General features: G+C 44.0%; 1 protein-coding gene across 3 annotated transcripts in view; it reads left to right on the top strand.

Moving 5' to 3' along the window:
* The window catches only part of ATP8A2 (ATPase phospholipid transporting 8A2), a 463,903-nt gene that overhangs the window by 229,725 nt on the left and 210,121 nt on the right, over window positions 1–24,057 (top strand). For all 3 annotated transcript variants that reach the window (XM_007471455.1, XM_007471456.1, XM_007471457.1), the window contains exons 25-26: window positions 7,381–7,564; window positions 11,735–11,845. In XM_007471455.1, the coding sequence (XP_007471517.1) occupies window positions 7,381–7,564; window positions 11,735–11,845 (295 nt within the window). The remainder of the gene's footprint in view (window positions 1–7,380; window positions 7,565–11,734; window positions 11,846–24,057) is intronic.

Here is a 24,057-nt window from a genome sequence, read left to right as displayed (position 1 = left end):
AGAGCTGTCACAAAAAGCCTGTAATAAGCCTATAATGTTTCCAAGGATATTAGTAGAAAACAGAATCAAGACCATTTGCTTGTTTGGTCAGGAAGTTTGCAAACAGTGTCCGTTCCTAGACCACAGGAAAAGTGGGGTGTTTTTATCTGCTTCCGAGGGTGGCAAGTTTAGATCTTATAGAGGCATCTGGTCATTTTGGGAATGCTTTCATTCACCATGTTTCTAGGTCTGTTACTTACATGGAAGTAAACATATTTTTGTGTGAGTAGAACTATATTTTTTTCCTCGTGTTCATAGTTACGGTTAGAGATGTAATTAGTCTTAGAATCATGATTGTGGTAGTTAGTTTCCATTGACTGAAAGCCCACCATATGAATCGTGGATTGGCAGTGCGGCTGGGGTGAGGGACGGGCAGAATGTGAAGGAAGGAAAGGTAAATCTAAGAGACAGACAAACACATCCCACGGAATGGATCGGGCCAATTATACTGAAAATATAGAGTTCACAGAAATAAATACACCTGTTAGCAAATTTGGGGATCAGTCCTTAAAACATTGGTGGCCCCCTCATGTGGTCTGTCATCCTTTCTGCTCTTTTATGAGGCAGCCAATGAGGTTAGAGAAGGAATAGTAACTTTAGTCCTATGGCATTTTGTAGGAAACCCCACCTTTTATACTACCAATCAGATGTGGTTTTGAAATTTGTTTTTAACTTTTATATTGGAGTATAGTTGATTTACAATGTTCTGTTAGTTTCAGGTGTACAGCAAAGTGATTCACATACACATGTATCCATTCTTTTTCAGATTCTTTTCCCATTTAGGTTATTACAGAGTATTGAGCAGAGTTCCCTGTGCTCTACAGTGTGTCCTTGTTGATTATATTAGTGTGTATATGTTAATACCAAAGTCCTGATTTATCCCTCCCCCCTACCTTCCCCCTTTGGTAACCATAAGTTTGTTTTCTAAGTGTGTGAGTCCGTTTCTGTTTTGCACAGAAGGTCATTTGTATCATTTTTTTAAGATTCCACATATAAGTGACATCATACGACATTTGTCTTTCTTTGTCCGATTTCCTTCACTTAACATGATCATCTCTAGGTGTATCCAGGTTGCTGCAAATGGCATTATTTCACTCGATTTCAGCTGTGGTCTTGAAATTTTTAAGCATCGAGAGAAACGCCAAATGACTGGAGGGTCTCCATAGCACCTTAATCTTCAGAGGAAATGCTGGGGTAGGACAGAACCCTTCACTGCTGAAGCCGCCACGGCTAGAAACCCTCATCCCTGAAAGACCCCTCGGGTGGGGTGCCACTTTCTCAAAGCCTTCAGCTCGTGGACGGCATTTTTCTCTGCAAGTTTTCATCCTGCTTTTTAGAGTGTGTTCTGCACTAGCCCCCATTTGTGAGGCTGCCTCTTGGTCAGCCACTGTATTCTCTGGGAAAAAACCTGGACTGCTTGTTGCGCTGTTGCGTCTCTCCGAGGCACCATCTCTCATGGCTTCCTCATGGGTTGGGTTGATCAAAAAGTGCGTTCAGTTTTTTCCGTAAGATGTTAACCCGACCCAGTAGAATACAGCCTCTCTCTACTTGTAAGTTTTTATGATGAGGGAGCACTTAACTCTTCTCTAGAGCCTTTGAGTGATTGAGTTTAAATTTCACTTCTTTGTACCCACGAATAAGCCAGCCCGCAGGCTCCAATTGGGTTCCACTAGACACGCCCCCATCCTCCTGCTACCCGCCTCCCCTGAGTCCCACCTTTGCTGCTGGGCTCCGGGGCCCATCCCAAGCTGCCTTTTGGAGCTTCAGGCTATGGTGAAATGCGCTGCAGACTGGGACATGTGGTTAAGTGTGACAGCCTTACACATTTTGGGTCAGAGCACAGATGTAGGACGTTCTGGAAGAGGGTAACTGTCCAAGAAGCCTGGACCACTGGCCCTACGTAAGTGCACCGGATATATCTAGAGAAAGGACACAGGGGTCAGAGGGACGTTAGTAAGGCAGCCGTGGAAACATTTATTAAACAGGTATATGATCGTTCAGTTATTTTTAGATTTTAGACTCATATGTTAGGTGTTTGTATATTATAAACTCTATATGATATTAAATTTTTTTAACTATATGGAATTTTTAAGGTGCTACAGTTTTTAAAACATCCAGGATAACTGACTGCTTATAAGAAATTAGGTGTAATGCCTTTTTCAGTGGTTTTTTTAATCAAAGAAAATCTCTTTCATGGGATAGTATCTCTAATGGAAAAAGAGAAATTTTCACAAATGAAATCATATATGTTGGCTTCTGCATCATTAAAAAAAAAAAAAAACAAACCTGGGAAGTCTTGTATACCTTACTTTGGTTAGTATTTTTCCCTCTCACCCACATATGTGAGGCACTCGGACAGGAAGCTACTTTAAAGGAAATTCCAACCCAAATTTGTACTTCCTCGTGGGGTTTAAAAGCAAAGAACCGCCTACATATGTCAAGCTTGAAATAAAAGAGAATGAAATTCACTTTTTCTGCTAATTAATTTTGTTATTCTATGAAAATTTTACATGACTCTTGTGCTATGGAAATATAAACTTAGCTAATTAAAACGCTGAGCGAGAGAGAGAACTTGTTATCCTGTCCAGAACGGCGCTGGCTGCTTCAGTGTGGTCTACAGACAGCAGCATCCGGGTCACCAGGAACTTGTCAAAGTGCACATTCCTGGGTCCCACCCCAGACTTCCCGAATCAGAATGTGTACTTTTACAAGCTTTCTAGGTGGTTCTGACGGCCCCTTAAATACTGAGACTCAGTGATCTCGGGCAGTGGTCTTCAGACGTCCATTTCAGTCATGAGGACTGTCCACATGGAATAAAGAAGTTTGGAAGTCGAGTTCGTGGACGTGTGTAGTACGTCTGATTGATTGGTAAGTGTTGCGGCCCCGGTCGAAGTTCTCTTGGGTGCCCCTGGGTGGAGAGCCTTGTAACACCCCTGGTTCATCTGAGCTCAGTTTACAAATCAGTCATGGAGATCCAGCCCCTTTTTGACAGATGGGCCAACTGAGCTCTAAGAAGGGAAGGGATTTGGTTAAGCTTGATTTTGCAAATATCAAAATTTAGAAACTCTGGTGATATTGCAAATCCGAATTTAAAAACTCACTCTGAGACCAGGGCTTTTGTAGATCAAATAAATTAGTGCGTGGACGGACACTAATCTTATAAAAGTAGTTACCAAAGGTTTTACTTAACGGTTATATTTGAAATAACTTTTAAAAGTGAGTTTTAAAATTTCAGGAACATGTATCTCATAAAATGAGGGACTCCAGGATACTGAATATTTCTAAATCAAAAGGAAAATTTGTTTTGTATGTTAAAATCTGTTGTGTTAGCTTTAAAAAGTGGGTAGAATACCTCTCCAGTTGATTGAAGATCTTTGAGTTGGTATTTTTATTCATAATGCACCAAAATAGGTTATACAAGTGACCCAGCACCTAGCTTGGCTCAGATATGGTCTGGCATTCTTATTAGATGGGTTGAATGTATTATACGCTGGGACTACTTACTTCAGTGTGGCTTGTGATTCAGGTCACAAATAAAGATTTAAAGAGAGCTGTTGGGACTCCCCTGTGGTCCAGTGGTTAAGAATCCACCTTCCAATGCAGGAGACGTGGGTTCAATCCCTGGTCAGGGAACTAAGATCCTACATGCCACGGGGCAACTGAGTCCAAGCACCGCAACTAGAGAGCCTGCGAGCCACGACTAAGACCCAACATAGCCAAAAATAAATAAATAAATAATAAATAAGTCAAAAGAGCTGTTAGTGCTTCCTGGTAACTTGGTACTAAAATACTACGTATGGCTTCAGCGTAATGAAGCCTATTCAGTTCTGTAAAAATTAGCTGTTTGACATCTGTTTTGAACCCCTCGTGTGTGTTAGAATTATGTTTTACCGAGGCATTACAGCTGAGGGTGTAATAAATCGTGGATGAGAATCTCATCCTTCCAAAACACTGGGATATGACTTGGTTTATATACCCCAGTCAGGGTTTCTCTTTACTTTTTGCTTTTTGGGAAAAGGCAGCTTTTGGACTTGCATAGATTTTACTTTAAGCCATCAGAATTAGGACTTCCCTGGACCTACCTGAGATACGGATCTCAGAGAGGCAAGCGCAGTGAGCCTGTTGGACTTGCTACTGTCTCACGTTGGTTGGCTTTACTGCTAAACCCCCCCCCCCCCCAAAAAAGCGACAGCTGCAGCCTCGGATTTTCTCAGCACCTTCCCTGGTCCACCACCTCGGCCCTTCAACCTCCCAAAACACCATATTCGCATGGCTGGGCGTCTGCCCCTGGGCTCCCTTCTCTCCAGACCACAGCTGGTCACCTTGCTTGGCCACCTGGGTGGCACACAGAATCTCAAGGAGCTGCAGCCTCAGTCCAGTCCAGTGCTATTGAAGAGTCTGTTCACGCTCCCTTGTGATGTCTTTGTGGAAGCAGAAGAGATCAAGATGAAATGATGGCACTGTTAGGTGAGGTTCTATTGGGTTGGCCAAAACGTTCGTTCGGTTCATGAATACAGTGTTCAGTAAAGTTGGTGAAAGTGAAAAATGTCTTTTATTTTTACTTAAAGCTGAATGAACTTTTTGGCCAACCCAATACTTCAAGGAGTGAATAGCTGTCCTTGAAGACTGATGGATGTCATCATGGAGAGGCATGATGAACGCAGAGATCCCTGGAGTCCCTGCATTCACAGTACCCTAGTGTCTTCCTCGTTGCTTTGTAAAGCCCCTAGGCCAGAAGAAAACGGAACAGTTTCTAACGATTGAGTAGGTAAAGTCAAGCAGTTGAAGAACGATTCTGTCCTAACCACTGAGCAGACGTTTGAGACAAGAATGCACCTAAATGCAAAGAGATGATACTTAATTTCTTTCATCCGTAAGCGACCATAACCATATCCGATGGTAAGGTGGGGGTCACCTGTAGGGCACTGTTCAGCTTCTCAAACCTTGACCTAAGAGTGGATGCTGCCCCCCTCACTTCCTGTTCCACAGTGACCTTTCCTGGGGCATTTGCTTTGTATCCCAGCAGCCATGAACACTCAGCTTCGCAAAGCTAGATCATAACAAGGGATGTAGTGTGAGCTAATGCTGAAACTGTGAGCTCTTTCCAGCTGGTGCTTTGTACCGCCCCACAGATGCTGTGCTTCCCTTGGACATTGGTAATTACCCCTTCGGTACCCCAGGGGCGCACACACGCGGTCTGGGAATCGTGGGTCAGATGGCGTGCACTTCTCAGGTGTGTCCGTTTATTTTTTCCAATAATTGAGATTTTGGGGTAGGAGACAACATTTGTTTCACACCTGCTCGGTAACATATGGCTTCACATAAATACATCACAACCATCTCACGAGGTGGGTGGTTATCATTTTCCCCATTTCATTGATGAAAGACAAGGACTCGTAGAACTATTTCCCTGTTTAAATCATTAGTAGGGGGCCCAGGAAAAGGTCCTGCTCAGCCATTTAAATTTGAATCCTCCGCTGTTTTCTCTGTGCCACATTTGATCTCTGCTTCTGTCGAGTTCAACAATGGGACGAGAAGTCACATTTGCGTAGCAAATGAGAATTACCGGCTGCGTCTGCCAATAAGAAATTTACTTGGATCCAGGTAGCTGTTGCATGCACTTGGAGGGAACAGACAGAGCTTACACGCCTGTATGTTGAAATTGTTTAATTGCTTTCACGTAGTCGACTGGAGGCTCAGGGATAAACAATGAAATCTCAGCTGTCTAGAAGACCCTCCATGGAAGCTCTTTCTAAGTTCTGCAGCTTGCCTGTTAAATGACGGATGGGGGACCCGACTGAACCAACAGAAACCGGGCTTTAGGAGGAAAGAGGTGATGGGTGTCATCGTATTTCAGCCTTGTTAGTATCTGGGAGAAGAGTTACATTTGTTCTGCTCTAACCCGAAGGGCACGATTAGGTCTTTTAACTATATGCTTATCAACAACAACAAAGCAATAATAATTTTCAGTGGTTGCAGCTTCCCCAAGGAGGCAGTAAATTCCAACCTATCATTGAAAATACCTGCGAAAAAGATACAGGAGAGAGTAGTAGTCACACGACATGGCTCCTACAGCCCTTTCGACACTTAGATTCTGTTTTTCCAGCTTGTTCGTCCTCATTTCTTTGTAACGAGCAAAGGCTTCCAGAATACCTGTCTGCGAGTTCAGCTTGCTGTCTCACCAAACGCATTTCCTTCCAGGGTTGGTAAAATTGAAGTTTTCTGTTGGAAGCAGGTATTCCTGTGGGTTGGAGGCCGTATGAAAGATGCTACTGAGAGAGTCTTTGAGGCTCCCTTTTAGCTTGTAAGTGCAGTCCACACGTAGGTGCGGAGGTCTATCTCCGGGAAGCTCAGAATGGTCTTTTGCTCTGTGTGTGTGTGTGTGTGTGTGTGTGTGTGTGTGTGTGTGTGTGTGTGAGTGCTTTAGGGATTTACCTGTAAATGTCACAGATCAAATATCAGCTTACCAATTTAAAATGTAGTATAGGTCAGTCCTAATGTACTAGTGGTTTTATCATGTTGTTTTATCATCTGGTCTTATAGTCTGAACAAACACTGTCTCATAATTAACGCTGCTGTGCTTTGGACCCCGTGGATTTATATTGGCTCTTCCTCCAAGGCGGGGCTTATGGAAAATAGCCCACCTTCGTTGATTCGCTGTGGAAACAACCCCTCTTAGATACTGGCTACTTTAGCTTCTCCTTTGGGGCCGTGCTTGTGCGCAGTTCAGTTTTTATAGACCTGCTGCCCTGGGGCTTCTCTTCAACCCTCTGCCTTGACTGCCCTTCAAACGCTGCCTCTATCTCTGGGGTAGGGATGGAGGAGTCTGTCTTCTTTCCTCTCACACCAGTCCTCTTTCTGCACTTCTCAAGCCCTGCCAATTTTCGTTCCCTTCTCTGAAAGCAGGTTTTATAGAAAATTCCCTTGCCAGCCCTGGGTTATGTATGACGGATGGCAAAGCCAGACTGGGGTCTGTGCTAGTTTTCTGATTTACCGGGAAGACACAGCCGAAGACCTCTGTAACCAGCTTAGCTGCCCTGATCATTCGGGAGGGCACACGTGCCCAGGACGAGTTTGCACGTACGGCTCCCGCCGAGCGGCGTGATTACCAACGGGCTGTGCGTTAAGTTAGTTTGAGCTGTGTATCTCATCTGTGAAGTTGGCAGATACTTGAAAGCCACAAGCTACTGTCTTCTGAAAGCTTCTTTGCACATGAGCCTAAAACGTCTGTATTGAATTTGGAAATTGTCCAATAACTGCCCTTTTAATGCAGTGAAATGTAGATTACAGCTGTTTCCTCTGGAAAGACGCATAGAGTCATAACTCCTGTCTCTTCTCCAGAGTGTCCCCTCTGCAGAAGTCGGAGATAGTGGATGTGGTGAAGAGGAGGGTGAAGGCCATCACCCTGGCCATCGGGGACGGTGCCAATGACGTCGGGATGATTCAGACGGCCCACGTGGGTGTGGGCATCAGTGGCAACGAGGGCATGCAGGCCACCAACAACTCGGATTACGCCATCGCACAGGTCAGTGGTGTGGTCGACCCGCCGTCCCATCTTGTCGACAGGGTCCGCTGGGCATGAAGGCCTGGCTGGTGCTTGACCTTCAGTCCAGCCCTAGACCTCTGCCACCCCTTTGGAAGCCGCATGGAGGAGAAACCACCAGTGTATTTGGGTTTCTCTGTTGCCTCGATCTTGTGCAGTTACGAGGCCCTGTCCAGCGGTTTGGGTTTCCTTTCCAGCTGTGGGGCAGGCTGGGCTTTCTGTCGTCCAGGTGAGATGTCATTCCTGACAGATGGGTCTCAATGATTTTATAATAATAATCTCTTCCCCTCAACTCTGCATCTGCTGCATGTCCTTTCCTAATGCCATCCCGTGCCCAAGGATGGCTGTGCTCATAGCATCCGTTCTCTGCAATTCCTATCCTGATCTCCCCTCTTCCAGAAGGTGCTGGAACCCTCTCTCATCAGCTATTTAAGGTCAGGGGGAATCAGGGATTCACTGCCGCTGCCCTCCGGGGCTGTGTCCAGGGCTGTCCAGGACCACTGCTGTCAGGTGAAGTGCCGGGGGCGTGAGCCCTGGGTTTGGGTGGCAGTTCCCCTGCAGTCAGCGGCACATAGCCTCTGGCAGTTCGGCCACATCCAGCCCGTTCCTCTCTGGACCATACGTTTCAGCAGAGGCTCCTGACCTCCTTAGTGGTTCCTGTCCCGGCAGCCTGAGGCTGAAAGAAATGTCCACTCCACAATGACAGCCCAGAAGTGAAGGAAAATAGCCAACCTCCTGACCCCTGGGGTGCATATCTAGACCGTTGATGCTGCTTGACCGTCAGGAAAATCTAGACATCGTGGAGAGCACAGACTGTTTCCTCCTGTCTCTGGGTCACGGTGTGCTGGGATTAAATGCCTGCTCGTTGGCTATAGTTCCATCGTATTTCTCCACTGTTCAGTCTTTTGAAGACTGTGTTAACCTAGTCACGTGAACACAGTAATAATGGCTTTTTCCTCCTTCAAGCTGAAATATGGGGCTGCATCTTAAACGTGGAAGAGCTTGCTGCAAGCTGGTCCTCTGCGGCTTTGGGAGCTCCACCTCCCGGAGGGGGGCTGTGCCTTAGATCCCATCTCCAATTCCCTCCCAGCTGGTGGTTGTGCAAACACAGGGAAGAACTGCAGGATCCTCATGGCTCGGAAAAGTGCATGAAATCAGCCTTGTTCCTTTGGGGGTTTTTTTGTTTTTGTTTTTTGTTTTTTGCGGTACGCGGGCCTCTCACTGCTGTGGCCTCACCCGTTGCGGAGCACAGGCTCAGCGGCCACGGCTCACGGGCCCAGCCGCTCCGCGGCATGTGGGATCTTCCCGGACCGGGGCACGAACCCGCGTCCCCTGCATCGGCAGGCGGACTCTCAACCACTGCGCCACCAGGGAAGCCCCAGCCTTGTTCCTTTGTTGATTTCAAATAAATCCTCAAGATGATTGCTGAAGTCGGTAGGAATAGGAAGAATGAATTCCGATTTTACAGGTGGGGGAACTAGGGCTCCTTCACAATAGGTGACCTGCCATGGGTCTCAGGCCCCAGGGTCAGAGAACAGCGGACCTGCACGTGACCTTGAGGGGACCAGCCCCGCACACCTGCCCAGTTACTTTGCCGAGTCAACTACTCCAAGGCCTGTGGGACTCATGCTTCCTGCAGTCTGTCAGCAACTGTGGATGTTATACACCCCAGCATTATTAAATACTTGAGTTATAGCATCATCTGGCTGGCAGGGATCTTTAGAGATTTCCTAGGAGCTCCAGGCAAATATTTGTCTGTCTTTTTCTTTCAAATGTCTAGGGAAGGGAGATTCCATGACTTGCTTTATTGAAACTGTACTAATAGGATGTGGGATCTGGAGCAATTGGTCTTTTCGAATTATTAAAGGCCAATCAAAATTAAAAGCAAATCAAAATCAAGGGAGGGCGGAGAGGGGAGCAGGACTTTGGAGCTCTAGTTAGGGGTTTTCTTGCGCATCCAGCGCAAGCCAGAGGAGGGGAGCTGACGGGTGGCCCCATATGGCCGCCATCCCTCCTGCCCGCGGTCCCGTTCACGCTTAGGCAGAGATCCCGTTATTTGGGGGCTGCGTTCTCCTTGCCCTACACCCTCTCCACCCGACAGTATGCTTCCTCCGCCTTAATTACTAGGTAGGAAATGCCACAATTTGCTGAATTCCTTTAGCTGCAGTTAATAAAATAATCAGTGTCTTTGGTTGAAGTTAGCGCCTTGCCCTTGATCTGTTTATTTTCACGTGGACGAATACATTTTTGATTGGGTTTCCGAGAACGTGCCCTGGAGAGTCGTTCCAGAAGGGAAGAACTTAGCTCACAGACTTGTCCTTGGGAAAATGATGAAGCCAGCAAAGCTCTGCTTCTATTTCTTCCCCACCGGCCCCTGCTTCTGTCCGCAGGAGCGGCCCTGGGACTGACGGCGGCCCCCGTCTTGCTGCTTTGCTGTACGTGGGCCGCCCTTGTAGTGTTGAGTCTCCAGCCCTCGGCTGCCTGCTCTCCTCGGGAGAGAGTCATTTGTGCCCCCTGCCTTCTTAATGTTTTTTGAGAGACCTCATGAAAATAGCATTTCGATTTAGGATCTGGGTTTTTTTCTATCTGAAAAGAAGTCACTATAGCGCCAAGCCAGCGCCTTCTAGATGATTCCAGCAGATGTTCTCTGTACCCATTGAAGGCTGAACTCCAGGGGGTCCAGGTCAAATGCAAACTTCCTTTTTATTTGTTTCGCTAGTTATTTTATGATTCCCCGTTCCCCTCTGGAATCCTTGATGAGCCTTTATGGAGAGTTTTATTTTTCCATATGTACCTCCTCCTCCCATTTTGGGGTCTCATTCAGCTTTTCGAGCAGCACGTAGATGAGACATCTGCCTTCCCCCATCTACAGGAACTTGCCGAGATGCGATTCACGTGGGACTGAGCCCCTGTTCTTAGTGCTGATGCAAACTATTGCATGCCTTCCTCTTGAAAAAGTATTTTTAAAAAGATTCTATATTTTTAGGCAGCCTTTCTTTTCTACAGATAGTTCGATATAATCTCAAAAGTCATCTGGAACGAATACTAAGATTACAATAGCACCAGGATTTCTGGTGTCCGTGGATGTTCTCACTCCGACCTGGTTATCTCTCCTGGGAAAGTAAACAGTTTGAGTTTGTGCACTTCCCTGCGACTCAGAACAGGAGTCAAGGTTTTAGTTCAAGGCAGCCAAGGAGGGATTCAGCACCAGGCGAGGCCAGTTGAATATACTGTGAATTTAAGCAGGGCTGCACCCACAGACGGTGCATACACGCCAGAGTACGCCCAGGCTACAACCCAGAAAAACAGCCCATTTCCCTCCCGCCGGCGCCTTGTTCACACTTTTGGGGACCTTTGTGAAAGAGGACAGAAGGAGCAAAGCCAGGCTAAGGGGAGGGGAGGCTGAGGAGATATGATTGGAGTGGTGACCCCCTGCCACAAGGAGGATTCAAGTGTTTTATTGGAATATTGCTGAATATTTCAGACCGTGAGAGCTAAGCTGTTACATCACTCTCAACTTAGTAGCAGCTGCCTGTTGGTGTTTTGTTTGGATGGATGACTGCGTCGCACTCCAGCAAGAGGGGCCGTGTGCTTGTTGGAGGCCACAAGAAGGGGAAGGACGTGGGTATAGAAGTGGAGGGCAGAGTGTGTGTCTGCGTCTGTGAGTCTCACTGTCTTTAACCTGCAGGCTGACAGCGGAGACAGGTAGCGCATGTATGTGCATCCCTTCTTTTCACAAGGATACTGGTGCACGAGTGTCCCTGCCCCTTGTTCCTGTTGTCATCCTAAAACCTGTGATTCAGCAGAAGCATCTGATTCCCACTGCTCTTTTCTTCCAGTTCTGATGGGTCACCTTCTTTTAATAATTAAGATCCTGAAAAAAAAAAGGTGCATAAATAGATTTTCACAAGAATAGCCATTCGAAGTCCAGCTGTGTGTTTGGGGAAAAGAAAAATTCTGTGGATTTCAGAGGAGATTTTAGTCGTTCTCGCCTGGCCTGAAAGCTCTGCCTTTAGCGGGAATGATGTTCTTGGGTTACCTGCAGAATCCGGTTTCCTCCACTCCCTGTCAGTCCCTTCCTCCAGAGGACGTTCTGTGATTCTCCCTCCCAAGTGATGGGCTCTCCTGGACCCTTTCTCTTTCCTTTTTCAGTTTTCCTACTTGGAGAAGCTCCTGCTGGTTCACGGCGCCTGGAGTTACAACCGGGTGACCAAGTGTATCCTGTACTGTTTCTACAAGAACGTGGTCCTTTACATCATCGAGGTGAGCAAGCCGGCTTCTTTCTTGAAGAGGACAGCCTCTAGGTGATTAGGTCGTTTCAAGGAAGGATTTTGCTCAGGAATAAGTAAAAAGATACTCCCCTGATGTATCGAGACCTGTGACACACACAGCCTCTTTGAAACTGGGGGCACCTTCCAGGTCCGGGTTCTCTGGATCAAAAGCCAGGAGTCCCGGGATGCCTTCTCCACACTGCACGCCCTCCTCCCTCTGCCCAGCGGACAGACGGACAGGGGAAGGCCCTCCTCTGCGTGTCCCTCCTGCTGTCAGTCACACCCTCCTCCCCCAGGTGGCCAGAGCCCGGGCAGCAGTCAGTGGCTCCTTTTCTTGGAGGGCACGGAGACATTCCTAGGCAACCCATCTGTGTTTATCTTGACACGAATGAAAGGGTTTCTGGCTGGGTGTCTCATGGGATCTGCAGGTTTCCTGAGCTTTCGTTTATTGCTTCGGGGATATTTAGATGCTGCCACTTCAGCAGGGAGGATGTGAGATTGAGTGGGAGGAAGCCAGGAATGTAATTAAAAATCTCTCAATGAACTCATTGGGTTGTCAGCCTGTTTTTCAAGATGCTGATTCGGTTGTAAGTGAAATAAATGTGCTCTCTGGGACTAGCAGGGCGGATGGGGCGGGCCGAGGGACAAGTGGAAAAGGTACTCCACGTTTGGTCCCGGGGGGCACCACCAGCCACCTCGTTCCTCCTTTTGAAGAATAGCTTTGCTATAAAGGCGTGGCCGTCACGTCTAAGAGATTTCCAGACGTGTTTCCTAAAGAGGAAGCAGGCAATCACTCTATGGGAAAATAGAAAAGCAATGGGCATTGTGTGCAGTGCTAATATCTCCTATTGTGGGTTAGTTTGTGTCTGATTTCTCAACTCTTGGCAGAAATACTAACCGAGGCATATATCCACTTTTTCTGATGTGGTCCCTTAAAATCCTCAACTCAGATCATTGAACACGTGGTTTGCTCATGGAACTGTGATTAACCATTTCTTTACCGAATTGTCTATTCCTTCCAGTTGAATATGCAGGTCAGACTTAGAGGTTCACATCACTCACTCTCTAACTAAACTCCTACCAAGTAATTTTCCTAAGTTGCGCAGGTTGTGCACTGCACAAGGCTGCCCAGCCAAAGCAGTCAGTAGGGCTGAAACATAGGAACACCTAGAAAAAGAGATGCATTTTTCTAATCTGCACAAAGGGCAGCCCGCTTGCCTTGTCTGCTCGTCTTGTGCTGCCATGTTCACCTCAACCCACTCCGAGTAAGAACTTTGCGATGTTACACGTAATGGACTTTGTGGCTTCTGTCTTCTTCCTGTCCACATTTTGACAATTCCCTTTAGGTGCTTAAAGATGTTTGCCGCCACCCCCCATGGCATTTTTTGCCATGTGGGATAGGAGTCACTCCTGAATGTCACTTGGGGTCGTAGATAATTAGTGCTGTGGACTGAAGTGACGAGCATTGGAGTCCCTGTCCCACATGGCAGCCCAACTTTCACGGACATTTTCATCTCCTGGAGGTGCTGGCTTCAGAAGATTTCTCAATAATATGGTTTTCCTCACAATCAGCCCATTACAGATAGTCTAGACTTCTTATCAAGACATTCTCCATGAAGCCCCAACCCTTGAGTTTTCCAGAGCTTCCTCGGGGGCCCTTCTTAGTCATTTACACCCACTATCTTGCCTTTTTCCTTTTTTAAAAAAAAACATCAAGGGGGCTGAGGCTGCGATGAGTACAGTTTCAGTCTGTCTGGAAAATGCTGTTTGGAACACTTTCAATTCTGAAAGTGCTGGGCGAGTTCCTTACATTAATATTTCAATTGTGGCCAAGCAACAGGGATTAAATGGTCTTTTCTAAACAGCCTTTTAAACGTTCTTTATAGGATGAAAAATGAATGAATGAATGAATGAATGAATGAATAAAATGTCTCCACTGATCCATGCCCAATTTTCTCCTTAGTATTTCTGGGCAATCTTAATTTTATTTATTACTTATTTATTTGTTAGTTTATATTTTTGGGGGGATGTTTCAATTTTATTTTTTTTAACATCTTTATTGGAGTATAATTGCTTTACAGTAGTGTTAGTTTCTGCTTTATAACAAAGTGAATCAGCTATACATATACATATATCCCCATATCTCTTCTCTCTTGCATCTCCCTCCCACCCTCCCTATCCAACCCCTCTAGGGGGTCACAGAGCAGGGAGCTGATCTCCCTGTGCTACGCGGCTGCTTCCCACTAGCTATCTATTTTACATTTGGTAGTGTATATATGTCCATGCCACTCTCTTGCTTTGTCACAGCTTACCCTTCCCCCTCCCCGTGTCCTCAAGTCCGTTCTCTACATCAGTGTCTTTATTCCTGTCCTGCCCCTAGGTTCTTCATAACCTTTTTTTTTTTTTTTTAGTTTCATTTTTATACCTTATTACTAGTCGTTGAGATTTTTATTTCCTTTGTCTTCCCCCTTGTAAGGTGCTTTCTGGTATCTGTATTTTTTAATTAAAAGGGAAAATTATTTTTGTTTTCAGCATTTTGTGATAATTCCACATCTCTTGTAAAAAGGTACTGTGCCCTGAGGTGTCTCAAATCGTGACTAGAAATCAGTGGGTCAGAAAATCCTTATATGAAAAAATAAATTAAACATAACTGAAACCTATATGTGACTGTTGTATAATTTTCTTTACACATATGAGTATATTTCTAGTACAAGTAAATTATCTATGTGAATGTATCTTTTTCTGCTTCCTAGAAAAATGTAAGCTGTGCATTGAGACTAATTATAAAAACATAAGACAGGAGTTAGTTACTCCCTTTAGCCAACTAAGAACTTTAGCTGGATTCTTCTTTTTCTCCAGCACATCTCTAAATTGAGCGTTTACCTGCATCCTGCACCTCAGATTATTTGATTAGAAAAGCAGATTGGAGGGGATATAAGAAGTTATTTTATAAGCAAAAAGTATCCTGTTTCTGAAACCCTTCCTTCCACAAATGAAAGAGACTAGGAAAGTGAGATAACTTGCTGGCTGTCACACTCAGTGATGTAATATTTAGAATATATAACTGGGCCTTTTACAAACATGTGTAAAATGTCCTGTAACTATGTGCCACATCTTCTTTATCCATTCATCTGACGATGGGCACTTAGGTTGTTTCCATCTCTGGGCTATTGTAAATAGAGCTGCAATGAACATTTTGGTACATGACTCTTTCTGAATTCTGGTTTCCTCAGGGTATATGCCTAGTAGTGGGATTGCTGGGTCATATGGTAGTTCTATTTGTAGTTTTTTAAGGAACCTCCATACTGTTCTCCATAGTGGCTGAACCAATTCACATTCCCACCAGCAGTGCAAGAGTGTTCCCTTTTCTCCACACCCTCTCCAGCATTTATTGTTTCTAGATTTTTTGATGATGGCCATTCTGACTGGTGTGAGATGATATCTCATTGTAGTTTTGATTTGCATTTCTCTAATGATTAATGATGTTGAGCATTCTTTCATGTGTTTGTTGGCAATCTGTATATCTTCTTTGGAGAAATGTCTGTTTAGGTCTTCTGCCCATTTTTGGATTAGGTTGTTTGTTTTTTTGATATTGAGCTGCATGAGCTGCTTGTACATTTTGGAGATTAATCCTTTGTCAGTTGCTTCATTTGCAAATATTTTCTCCCATTCTGAGGGTTGTCTTTTCATCTTGTTTATGGTTTCCTTTGCTGTGCAAAAGCTTTGAAGTTTCATTAGATCCCATTTGTTGATTTTTGTTCTTATTTCCATTTCTCTAGGAGGTGGGTCAAAAAGGATCTTCCTCTGATTTATGTCATAGAGTGTTCTGCCTATGTTTTCCTCTAAGAGTTTTACAGTGTCTGGCCTTACATTTAGATCTTTAATCCATTTTGAGGTTTTTTTTTGTATATGGTTAGGGATTGTTCTGATTTCATTCTTTTACATATAGCTGTCCAGTTTTCCCAGCACCACTTATTGAAGAGGCTGTCTTTTCTCCATTGTATATTCTTGCCTCCTTTATCAAAAATAAGGTGACCATATGTGCGTGGGTTTATCTCTGTGCTTTCTATCCTGTTCCATTGATCTATATTTCTGTTTTTGTGCCAGTACCATACTCTCTCTTTTTGTTTTTTTTTAACCATACTCTCTTGATAACTGTAGCTTTGTAGTATAGTCTGAAGTCAGGGAACCTGATTCCTTCAGCTCCGTTTTTCTTTCTCAAGATTGCTTTGGCTATTCGGGGTCTTTTGTGTTTCCATAGAAATTATGAAATTTTTTGTTGTAGTTCTGTGAAAAATGCCATTGGTAGTTTGATAGGGATAGCATTGAATCTGTAGATTGCTTTGGGTGGTATAGTCATTTTCACCATGTTGATTCTTCCAGTCCAAATACATGGTATATCTCTCCATCTGTTTTGTATCATCTTTAATTTCTTTCATCAGTGTCTTATAGTTTTCTGCATACAGGTCTTTTGTCTCCTTAGGTAGGTCTGATCCTAGGTATTTTATTCTTTTTGTTGCAGTGGTAAATTGGAGTGTTTCCTTAATTTCTCTTTCAGATTTTTCATCATTAGTGTACAGGAATGCAAGAGATTTCTGTGCATTAATTTTGTATCCTGCTACTTTACCAAATTCATTGATTAGCGCTAGTAGTTTTCTGGTGGCATCTTTAGGATTCTCTGTGTATAGCATCATGTCATCTGCAAAACAGTGACAGCTTTACTTCTTCTTTTCCGATTTGGATTCCTTTTATTTCTTTTTCTTCTCTGATTGCCGTGGCTAGGACTTCCAGAACTATGTTGAATAATAGTGGTGAGAGTGGGCAGCCTTGTCTTGTTCCTGATCTTATTGGACATGGTTTCAGTTTTTCAACATTGAGAATGATGTTGGCTGTGGGTTTGTCATATATGGCTTTTATTATGTTGAGGTAAGTTCCCTCTATGCCTACTTTCTGGAGGGTTTTTTATCATAAATGGTGTTGAATTTTGTTGAAAGCTTTTTCTGCATCTATTGAGATGATCATATGGTTTTTATGCTTCAATTTGTTAATATGGTGTATCACATTGATTGATTTGCATATATTGAAGAATCCTTGCATTCCTGGGATAAACCCCACTTGATCATGGTGTATGATCCTTTTAATGTGCTGTTGGAGTCTGTTGGCTAGTATGTCGTTGAGGATTTTTGCATCTATGTTCATCAGTGATACTGGCCTATAGTTTTCTTTCTTTGTGACATCTTTGTCTGTTTTTGGTATCAGGGTGATGGTGGCCTCGTAGAATGAGTTTGGGAGTGTTCCTCCCTCTGCTATATTTTGGAAGAGTTTGAGAAGGATAGGTGTTAGCTCTTCTCTAAATGTTTGATAGAATTTGCCAGTGAAGCCATCTGGTCCTTGGCATTTGTTTGCTGGACAGTTTTTAATCACAGTTTCAATTTCAGTGCTTGTGATTGGTCTGTTTATATTTTCTCTTTCTCCTGGTTCAGTCTCAGAAAGTCGTGCTTTTCTAAGAATTTGTCCATTTCTTCCAGGTTGTCCATTTTATTGACATAGAGTTGCTTGTAGTAATCTCTCATGATCCTTTATATTTCTGCAGTGTCAGTTGTTACGTCTCCTTTTTCATTTCTACATCTATTGATTTGAGTCTTCTCGCTTCTTTCTTGATGAGTCTGGCTAATGGTGTATCAATTTTGTTTATCTTCTCAAGGAATCAACTTTTAGTTTTTTTGATCTTTGCTATTGTTTCCTTCACTTCTTTTTCATTGATTTCTGTTCTGGTCTTTATGATTTCTTACCTTATGCTCACTTTGGGGTTTTTTTTGTTCTTCTTTCTCTAATTGCTTTAGGTGTAAGGTTAGGTTGCTTATTTGAGATGTTCCTTGTTTCTTGAGGTAGGATTGTATTGCTATAAACTTCCCTCTTAGGACTGCTTTTGCTGCATCCCATAGGTTTTGGGTCGTTGTGTTTTCATTGTCATTTGTTTCTGGGTATTTTTTGATTTCATCTTTGATTTCTTCAGTGATCTCTTGGTTATCAAGTAGTGTATTGTTTAGCCTCCATGTGTTTGTATTTTTTTACAGATATTTTTCTATAATTGATATCTAGTCTCATAGCATTGTGGTTGGAAAAGATATTTGATATGATTTCAATTTTCTTAGATTTACCAAGGCTTGATTTGTGACCCAAGATATGACCTATCCTGGAGAATGTTCCAGGAGCGCTTGAGAAGAAGGTGTATTCTGTTGTTTTTGGATGGAGTGTCTTATAAATATCAGTTAAGTCCGTTTTGTTTAATGTATCGTTTAAAGCCTGTGTTTCCTTATTTATTTTCTGTTTGAATGATCTGTCCATTGGTGAAAGTGGGGTGTTGAAGTCCCGTACTATGATTGTGTTACTGTCGATTTCCCCTTTTATGGCTGTTAGCATTTGCCTTCTGTATTGAGGTGCTGCTAAGTTGGGTGCATAAATATTTACAATTGTTATATCTTCTTCTTGGATTGACCCCTTGACCATTATCTAGAGTCCTTCTTTGTCTCTTGTAATAGTCTTTATTTTAAAGTCTATTTTGCCTGATATGAGAATTGCTACTCCAGCTTTCTTTTGATTTCCATTTGCATGGAATATCTTTTCCCATCCCCTCACTTTCAATCTGTATGTGTCCCTAGGTCTGAAGTGGGTCTCTTGTACACAGCATGTATACGGGCCTTGTTTTTGTATCCATTCAGCTAGTCTGTGTCTTTTCGTTAGAGCATTTAATACATTTACATTCAAGGTTATTATCGATATGTATGTTCCTCTTACCATTTTCTTAATTGTTTGAGGTTTGTTATTGTAGGTCTTTTCCTTCTCTTGTGTTTCCTGCCTAGAAAAGTTCCTTTAGCATTTGTTGTAAAGCTGGTTTGGTGGTGCCGAATTCTGTTACCTTTGCTTGTCTGTAAAGGTTTAATTTCTCCGTGCAATCTGAATGAGATCCTTCCTGGGTAGAGTAATCTTGGTTGCAGTTTTTTCCCTTTCATCATGTCCTGCCACTCCTTTCTGCCTTGCAGAGTTTCTGCTGCAAGGTCATCTGTTAACCTTATGGGGATTCCTTTGTATGTAATTTGTTGTTTTTCCCTTGCTGCTTTTAATATTTTTTCTTTGTATTTAATTTTTGATAGTTTGATTAATGTGTTTTGGCGTGTTTCTCCTTGGATTTATCCTGTATGGGACTCTCTGCGCTTCTTGGACTTGATTAACTATTTCCTTTCCCATATTTGGGAAGTTTTCAACTATAGTCTCTTAAAATATTTTCACAGTCCCTTTCTTTTTCTCTTCGTCTTCTGGGACCCCTATAATTCGAATATTGGTGCATTTAATGTTGTCCCAGAGGTCTCTGAGACTGTCCTCAGTTCTTTTCATTCTTTTTTCTTTATTCTGCTCTGCAGTAGTTATCTCCGCTATTTTATCTTCCAGGTTACTTATCTGTTCTTCTGCCTCAGTTATTCTCCTGTTGATTCTTTCTAGAGAATTTTAAATTTCATTTGTTCTGTTGTTCATCATAGTTTGTTTGCTCTTTAGTTCTTCTGGGTTTTTGTTAAATGTTTCTTGTATTTTCTCCATTCTATTTCCAAGACTTTGGATCATCTTTACTATCATTACTCTGAATTCTTTTTCAGGTAGACTGCCTATTTCCTCTTCATTTGTTAGGTCTGGTGGGTTTTTACCTTGCTCCTTCATCTGCTGTGTGTTTCTCTGTCTTCTCATTTTGCTTATCTTACTGTGTTTGGGGTCTCCTTTTCGCAGGCTGCAGGTTCATAGTTCCCGTTGTTTTTGGTGTCTGCCCCCAGTGGCTAAGGTTGGTTCAGTGGGCTGTGTAGGCTTCCTGGTGGAGGGGACTGGTGCCTGTGTTCTGGTGGATGAGGCTGGATCTTGTCTTTCTGGTGGGCAGGACTGCGTCCAGTGGTGTGTTGAGGTGCCTGGGAACTTAATATGATATTAGGCAGCCTCTCTGCTAATGGGCGGTGTTGTGTTCCTGTCTTGCTAGTAGTTTGGCATAAGGTGTCCAGCACTGTAGCTTGCTGGTCGTTGAGTGGAGTTGGGTCTTAGTGTTGAGTTGGAGGTATCTGGGAGAGCTTTCACCATTTGATATTGCATGGAGCTGGGAGGTCTCTGGTGGACCAATGTCCTGAACTCCGCTCTCCCACCTCAGAGGCTCAGGCCTGACACCCGGCTGGAGAGCCAAGACCCTGTCAGCCCCACGGCCAGTGTCATGTGGGTTGTGGAGGGTCTGGCCCTGTGATCCAGTTGTTTATATTCTCACTCCAGCTGCTTATCCAGCAGAGCCTTCTCCCTGCTTGGCACTTCTGTGGTCACGCTGCCTTTCTGATGCTCAGCTGGGTATCACGTGCAGATTCCCCAGGTCACGTACGTCTCTGATATTAACCTAAGCTTTACTGCCAAGTCACCAGAAATCTCCGAAAATAACTAGCTTTTTATGACAGCCATTACCTCCAAGCTTCTTCTCTTCTCTCTTCGGTGGAGGCTTCCTGATATTAATTTTAAAACCAAGAAACAGAATACTTGGCTGAGCGCAGACAGTTCGAGCATTCTCTCAGGCAGCCTCCACCATTGCCGAATAACCCCTGTGGCATCAGCATGTGCACTCCAAGTAGAATTCCAACATGGGAAAGTACTACTTGTACGCTGTTTTAGTGTGTTTTAAGCTGAAAGATCAAAGATTGTTGTAATTTGATTTGCTCATTTGCAATGAATAGTGTTGCGTTCTAAGGGTTATCTTGTAGTTAATTACTTATGTGAGAATAAATTAAGTATATTATGTATTTTTCTGAACTGGTTTTCTTGTAACTCAAGCAGAAACCCTTTGTGATAGCCAGGACGTTCTCATCTCAGACGCCCTCTGATATTCTTAACTAGCAGTCATTTAAGAATACAAACTTAAAATAATATGCCACCTAAAAAAGGTATCACGTGTGCATACATACACGTATATAGTCTTAGCCATTATTATGAGGCTCAGTATAGGATTTGAATTAGCAATAAAGATTGTATGGAGAAACTAGAGCCTATGATGTAATACTGCCCACGCACTTGGTGTACTAACCTATAGAACCGGATTTCTCTAGAGAGGGAATGCATGGTGATACTCTCACTGCAATACAAGTCGCAGTCTGAAAGTCCCTCCACCCCTAAGTCCCTTATATGTATTCTTTTCTGACTTTTCTCTCTGTGTTTATAGAGATGTTTACATATACAAACAAATCAGTGTTTTACACACACATCATCCTGTTTTGTGATATGTCCTGCAGCTCCTGTTCTACTTACAGTGCATTTTGGAATCATTTCCCATCACTACGTAGAGGTCCATCGCCTGGTGTTTCACACTGTGGTGTCCTACAACCTGTTGAGCCCTTCCTGTGTTGATAAGCATTCAAGTCATCTCCAGCTTCACCCACAAAAAGCCTTGTGGAATTGCACCTTTCCCTCTAACCAGGCCATAAATACTCCACCAAGATGATGTTGATCTAATTAGACCGTTTACGCTGCAGTGCTTTGAACATAATACATGCTCAATTCATGTATTATTATCTGTACCACACGTTCTTTCTTGCTGACAGCTCTTACTTAATGCTTGTGTGGTGTGCCATATAAAATTTATTCAGGCCAAAGTAACCATTGGTTCAAGTGATTAAAAAATAGGAAAAAAAAGATGGAATCAGTGATTTCCTAGGGGCCCTATTAATGGTAAAACTAAAAATATATTCCATCCTCTCTGCTACTACCTTTATTTAGTACTTTTTACCTGGATGATAGCAGAGACCACTAGCTTTGCCCATTCAAACATCTATAATGAAGCCAGGAAGAGCTTTCTGAAACATACATCTGACCAGCTCCAGTGCCTGGCCCAGTGTCTGGAGCATGGGGGCCCCAGAATGTCGGCAGTGAGTGAGCGAATGAATTCCACTACTCTCTTCAAACTCCTCAAGGGTTCCTGTGTCTTTTGATAAAATCCCGTGTCTCCCTCGAGCCCCTGGTGGTCTAGACCCTGATGGTCCACACTACATCTCTCCTATTTTGTTTTTGTTTTTTTTTTTCGTTTTGTTTTTTTTGCGGTACGCGGGCCTCTCACTGCTGTGGACCCCCCCCCCCACCTCCGCAGAGCACAGGCTCCGGACGCGCAGGCTCAGCGGCCATGGCTCACGGGCCCACCCGCTCCGCGGCATGTGGGATCCTCCCGGACCGGGGCACGAACCCGTGTCCCCTGCATCGGCAGGCGGACTCTGAATCACTGCGCCACCAGGGAAGCCCTCCTATTTTGTTTTTAATCAGTGTTATTGAAGTATGATGAATATACAGTAAGATACACCATTTTTAGGTGTACAGTTCCGTGAATTAAAACTGGGTTTTTATCACTAGAAACTAACTGGCAATTTTCTGTCTGCCTTCCCGCAGACGATGACAGACAAGAATGTCACAGATAGTTCTGTGGATGGATGGTGGTGATGGTTGCGCAACAGTGTGAACGTACTTAATGCCCCTGAATTCCACACTTAGAAATGGTTAAGATGGTAAGCTCTATGTGTATTTCGCCACCATTTTTTTTTAAATGCTAAAACGTTAAAAAAAAAAAAAAGAACGTCACAAGCACTTGGCTGTTTTGTTCACCTTGAGGGAAACAAAAAATGCGCATCGGCTCATTGAAGGCTTGAAAGACAAACTCTGCGTGTAGTTTTGCTTTGTGTTACAACCAATTAAATGCTAAGTTTAGTGGCTGTGACCAGATGGACCGTATTTCTCAGAAGGTGAAACCTTGCTGTGAGGCTTGACTAGGTGGGGCTTTGCAAGCTGGCCAGGCAGGTGGGACTCCTGTCAGCCAGCTGGAGGGGAGTGTGCCTTGTGTGTGTGCGTTCGGGCCAGGAAAAGGAATGAAATTAGCAAAGGCAAGGAGGTAGGGGTACCGGAGTGGCCAGAGGAGGGGCCTGAAAACCAGACAGGAGCTTTGTTGCTTTTGGAGACTGGGATCCCTTTTTCATTCTGGAATAGGCAAGTTCCATAGTAAAAGCGATTTCAGAAAATGTGTCTTTCAATACGTCGGGCACATGGTAAGCAGAGACCTTTAATGTAATTTTGTAGTTTTAACCTGGGGCATAAATCATGGCCATTGTGATGGTGAGAAGTTGGTGGTTCCTAATACAGGGACTAACCATGACACATAGATATCGATGTGAAAAAAAAAAATGGGAATTTTATACCATTTAGAGTGTCTACTTATTTTTGGCAACACATATGAGAAATTTTAATTTTTTCCTGGGGTCGTTAAACTGGTATGGGATACAAGCCAGGAGATAGGATGCATATTAGCCTAGAGGTCTGGAAATATTATCACTGAAATAGAGATTTAAACCGTCGCAATTTGGGGTCGTGGGATCCAGATGAACAAGACAGAGCTCTGGCTCTTGGAGGGGACACAGGTGAGAACTCCCACCACTCAGTACCATGCTGGGCGCTGGCTTCCAGGAAGATGCTTGAGGTGAGATCGATCAGAAGGGTAGCTCTTCCCTCACAGCCGGGGAAGGTAGGGGCCTCAGGTTTCCAGGATGAAATGAGTTAAGACCTGAAGGTTGACCAGGGGCTAGAAGGGAGGGTTAGGCCTGTGTACCAAGGAGAGCCCACACCTGCCTTTACCATCCCACCCGCTGTGTTTATCCCAGCTCTGTGAGGGGTATCAGCGGGGAAGCGGCTGCAGGACTAGTTAGACGTGGGCTTAGGACCGGGCTCTCAAAGCCTAGTTGGTTGCTGCTGGTCCTTAGAGCGGGGAGTTTGTTAGCAAAAGGCGAGGGGGAGGAGTGACGGGGAGGAGCCGTCACAAAGCCAGAGAAGGCTTAGGTCTGGAGGGATGCCCCTACCAGATACCCAGCACTTTGAACTTCATAAAAAGAGACACTTACTGCTTTTCACAGGTGACAATATATGCTTTCTTAATGATGTTTTCGCAGCTGCTTTACCTAAGAGGATCGTTATAAAGATCCAGTATTCTGAAAAACAGTATTTATGCATGGATGTTTTAAAAATTGAGTCTCTAACTCCATAAACTGTTTAAGCCTCCCTGGAATTAAAAAAAAAAAAAAGAAGTGCAAGTCCAGAAACAAAATTGATGCAGAGGACTCATGGGGCCCGCGTGAACTTTGAGAGCTCTGCTGGGTGCGTTGT

Source organism: Lipotes vexillifer, unplaced genomic scaffold (genome assembly GCF_000442215.2).
Source record: "Lipotes vexillifer unplaced genomic scaffold, Lipotes_vexillifer_v1.1 scaffold543, whole genome shotgun sequence".
Taxonomy (NCBI): domain Eukaryota; kingdom Metazoa; phylum Chordata; class Mammalia; order Artiodactyla; family Lipotidae; genus Lipotes; species Lipotes vexillifer.
The sequence above is the reverse complement of the archived record's forward strand: the minus strand, read 5'-3'. Positions and strand labels throughout refer to the sequence as shown.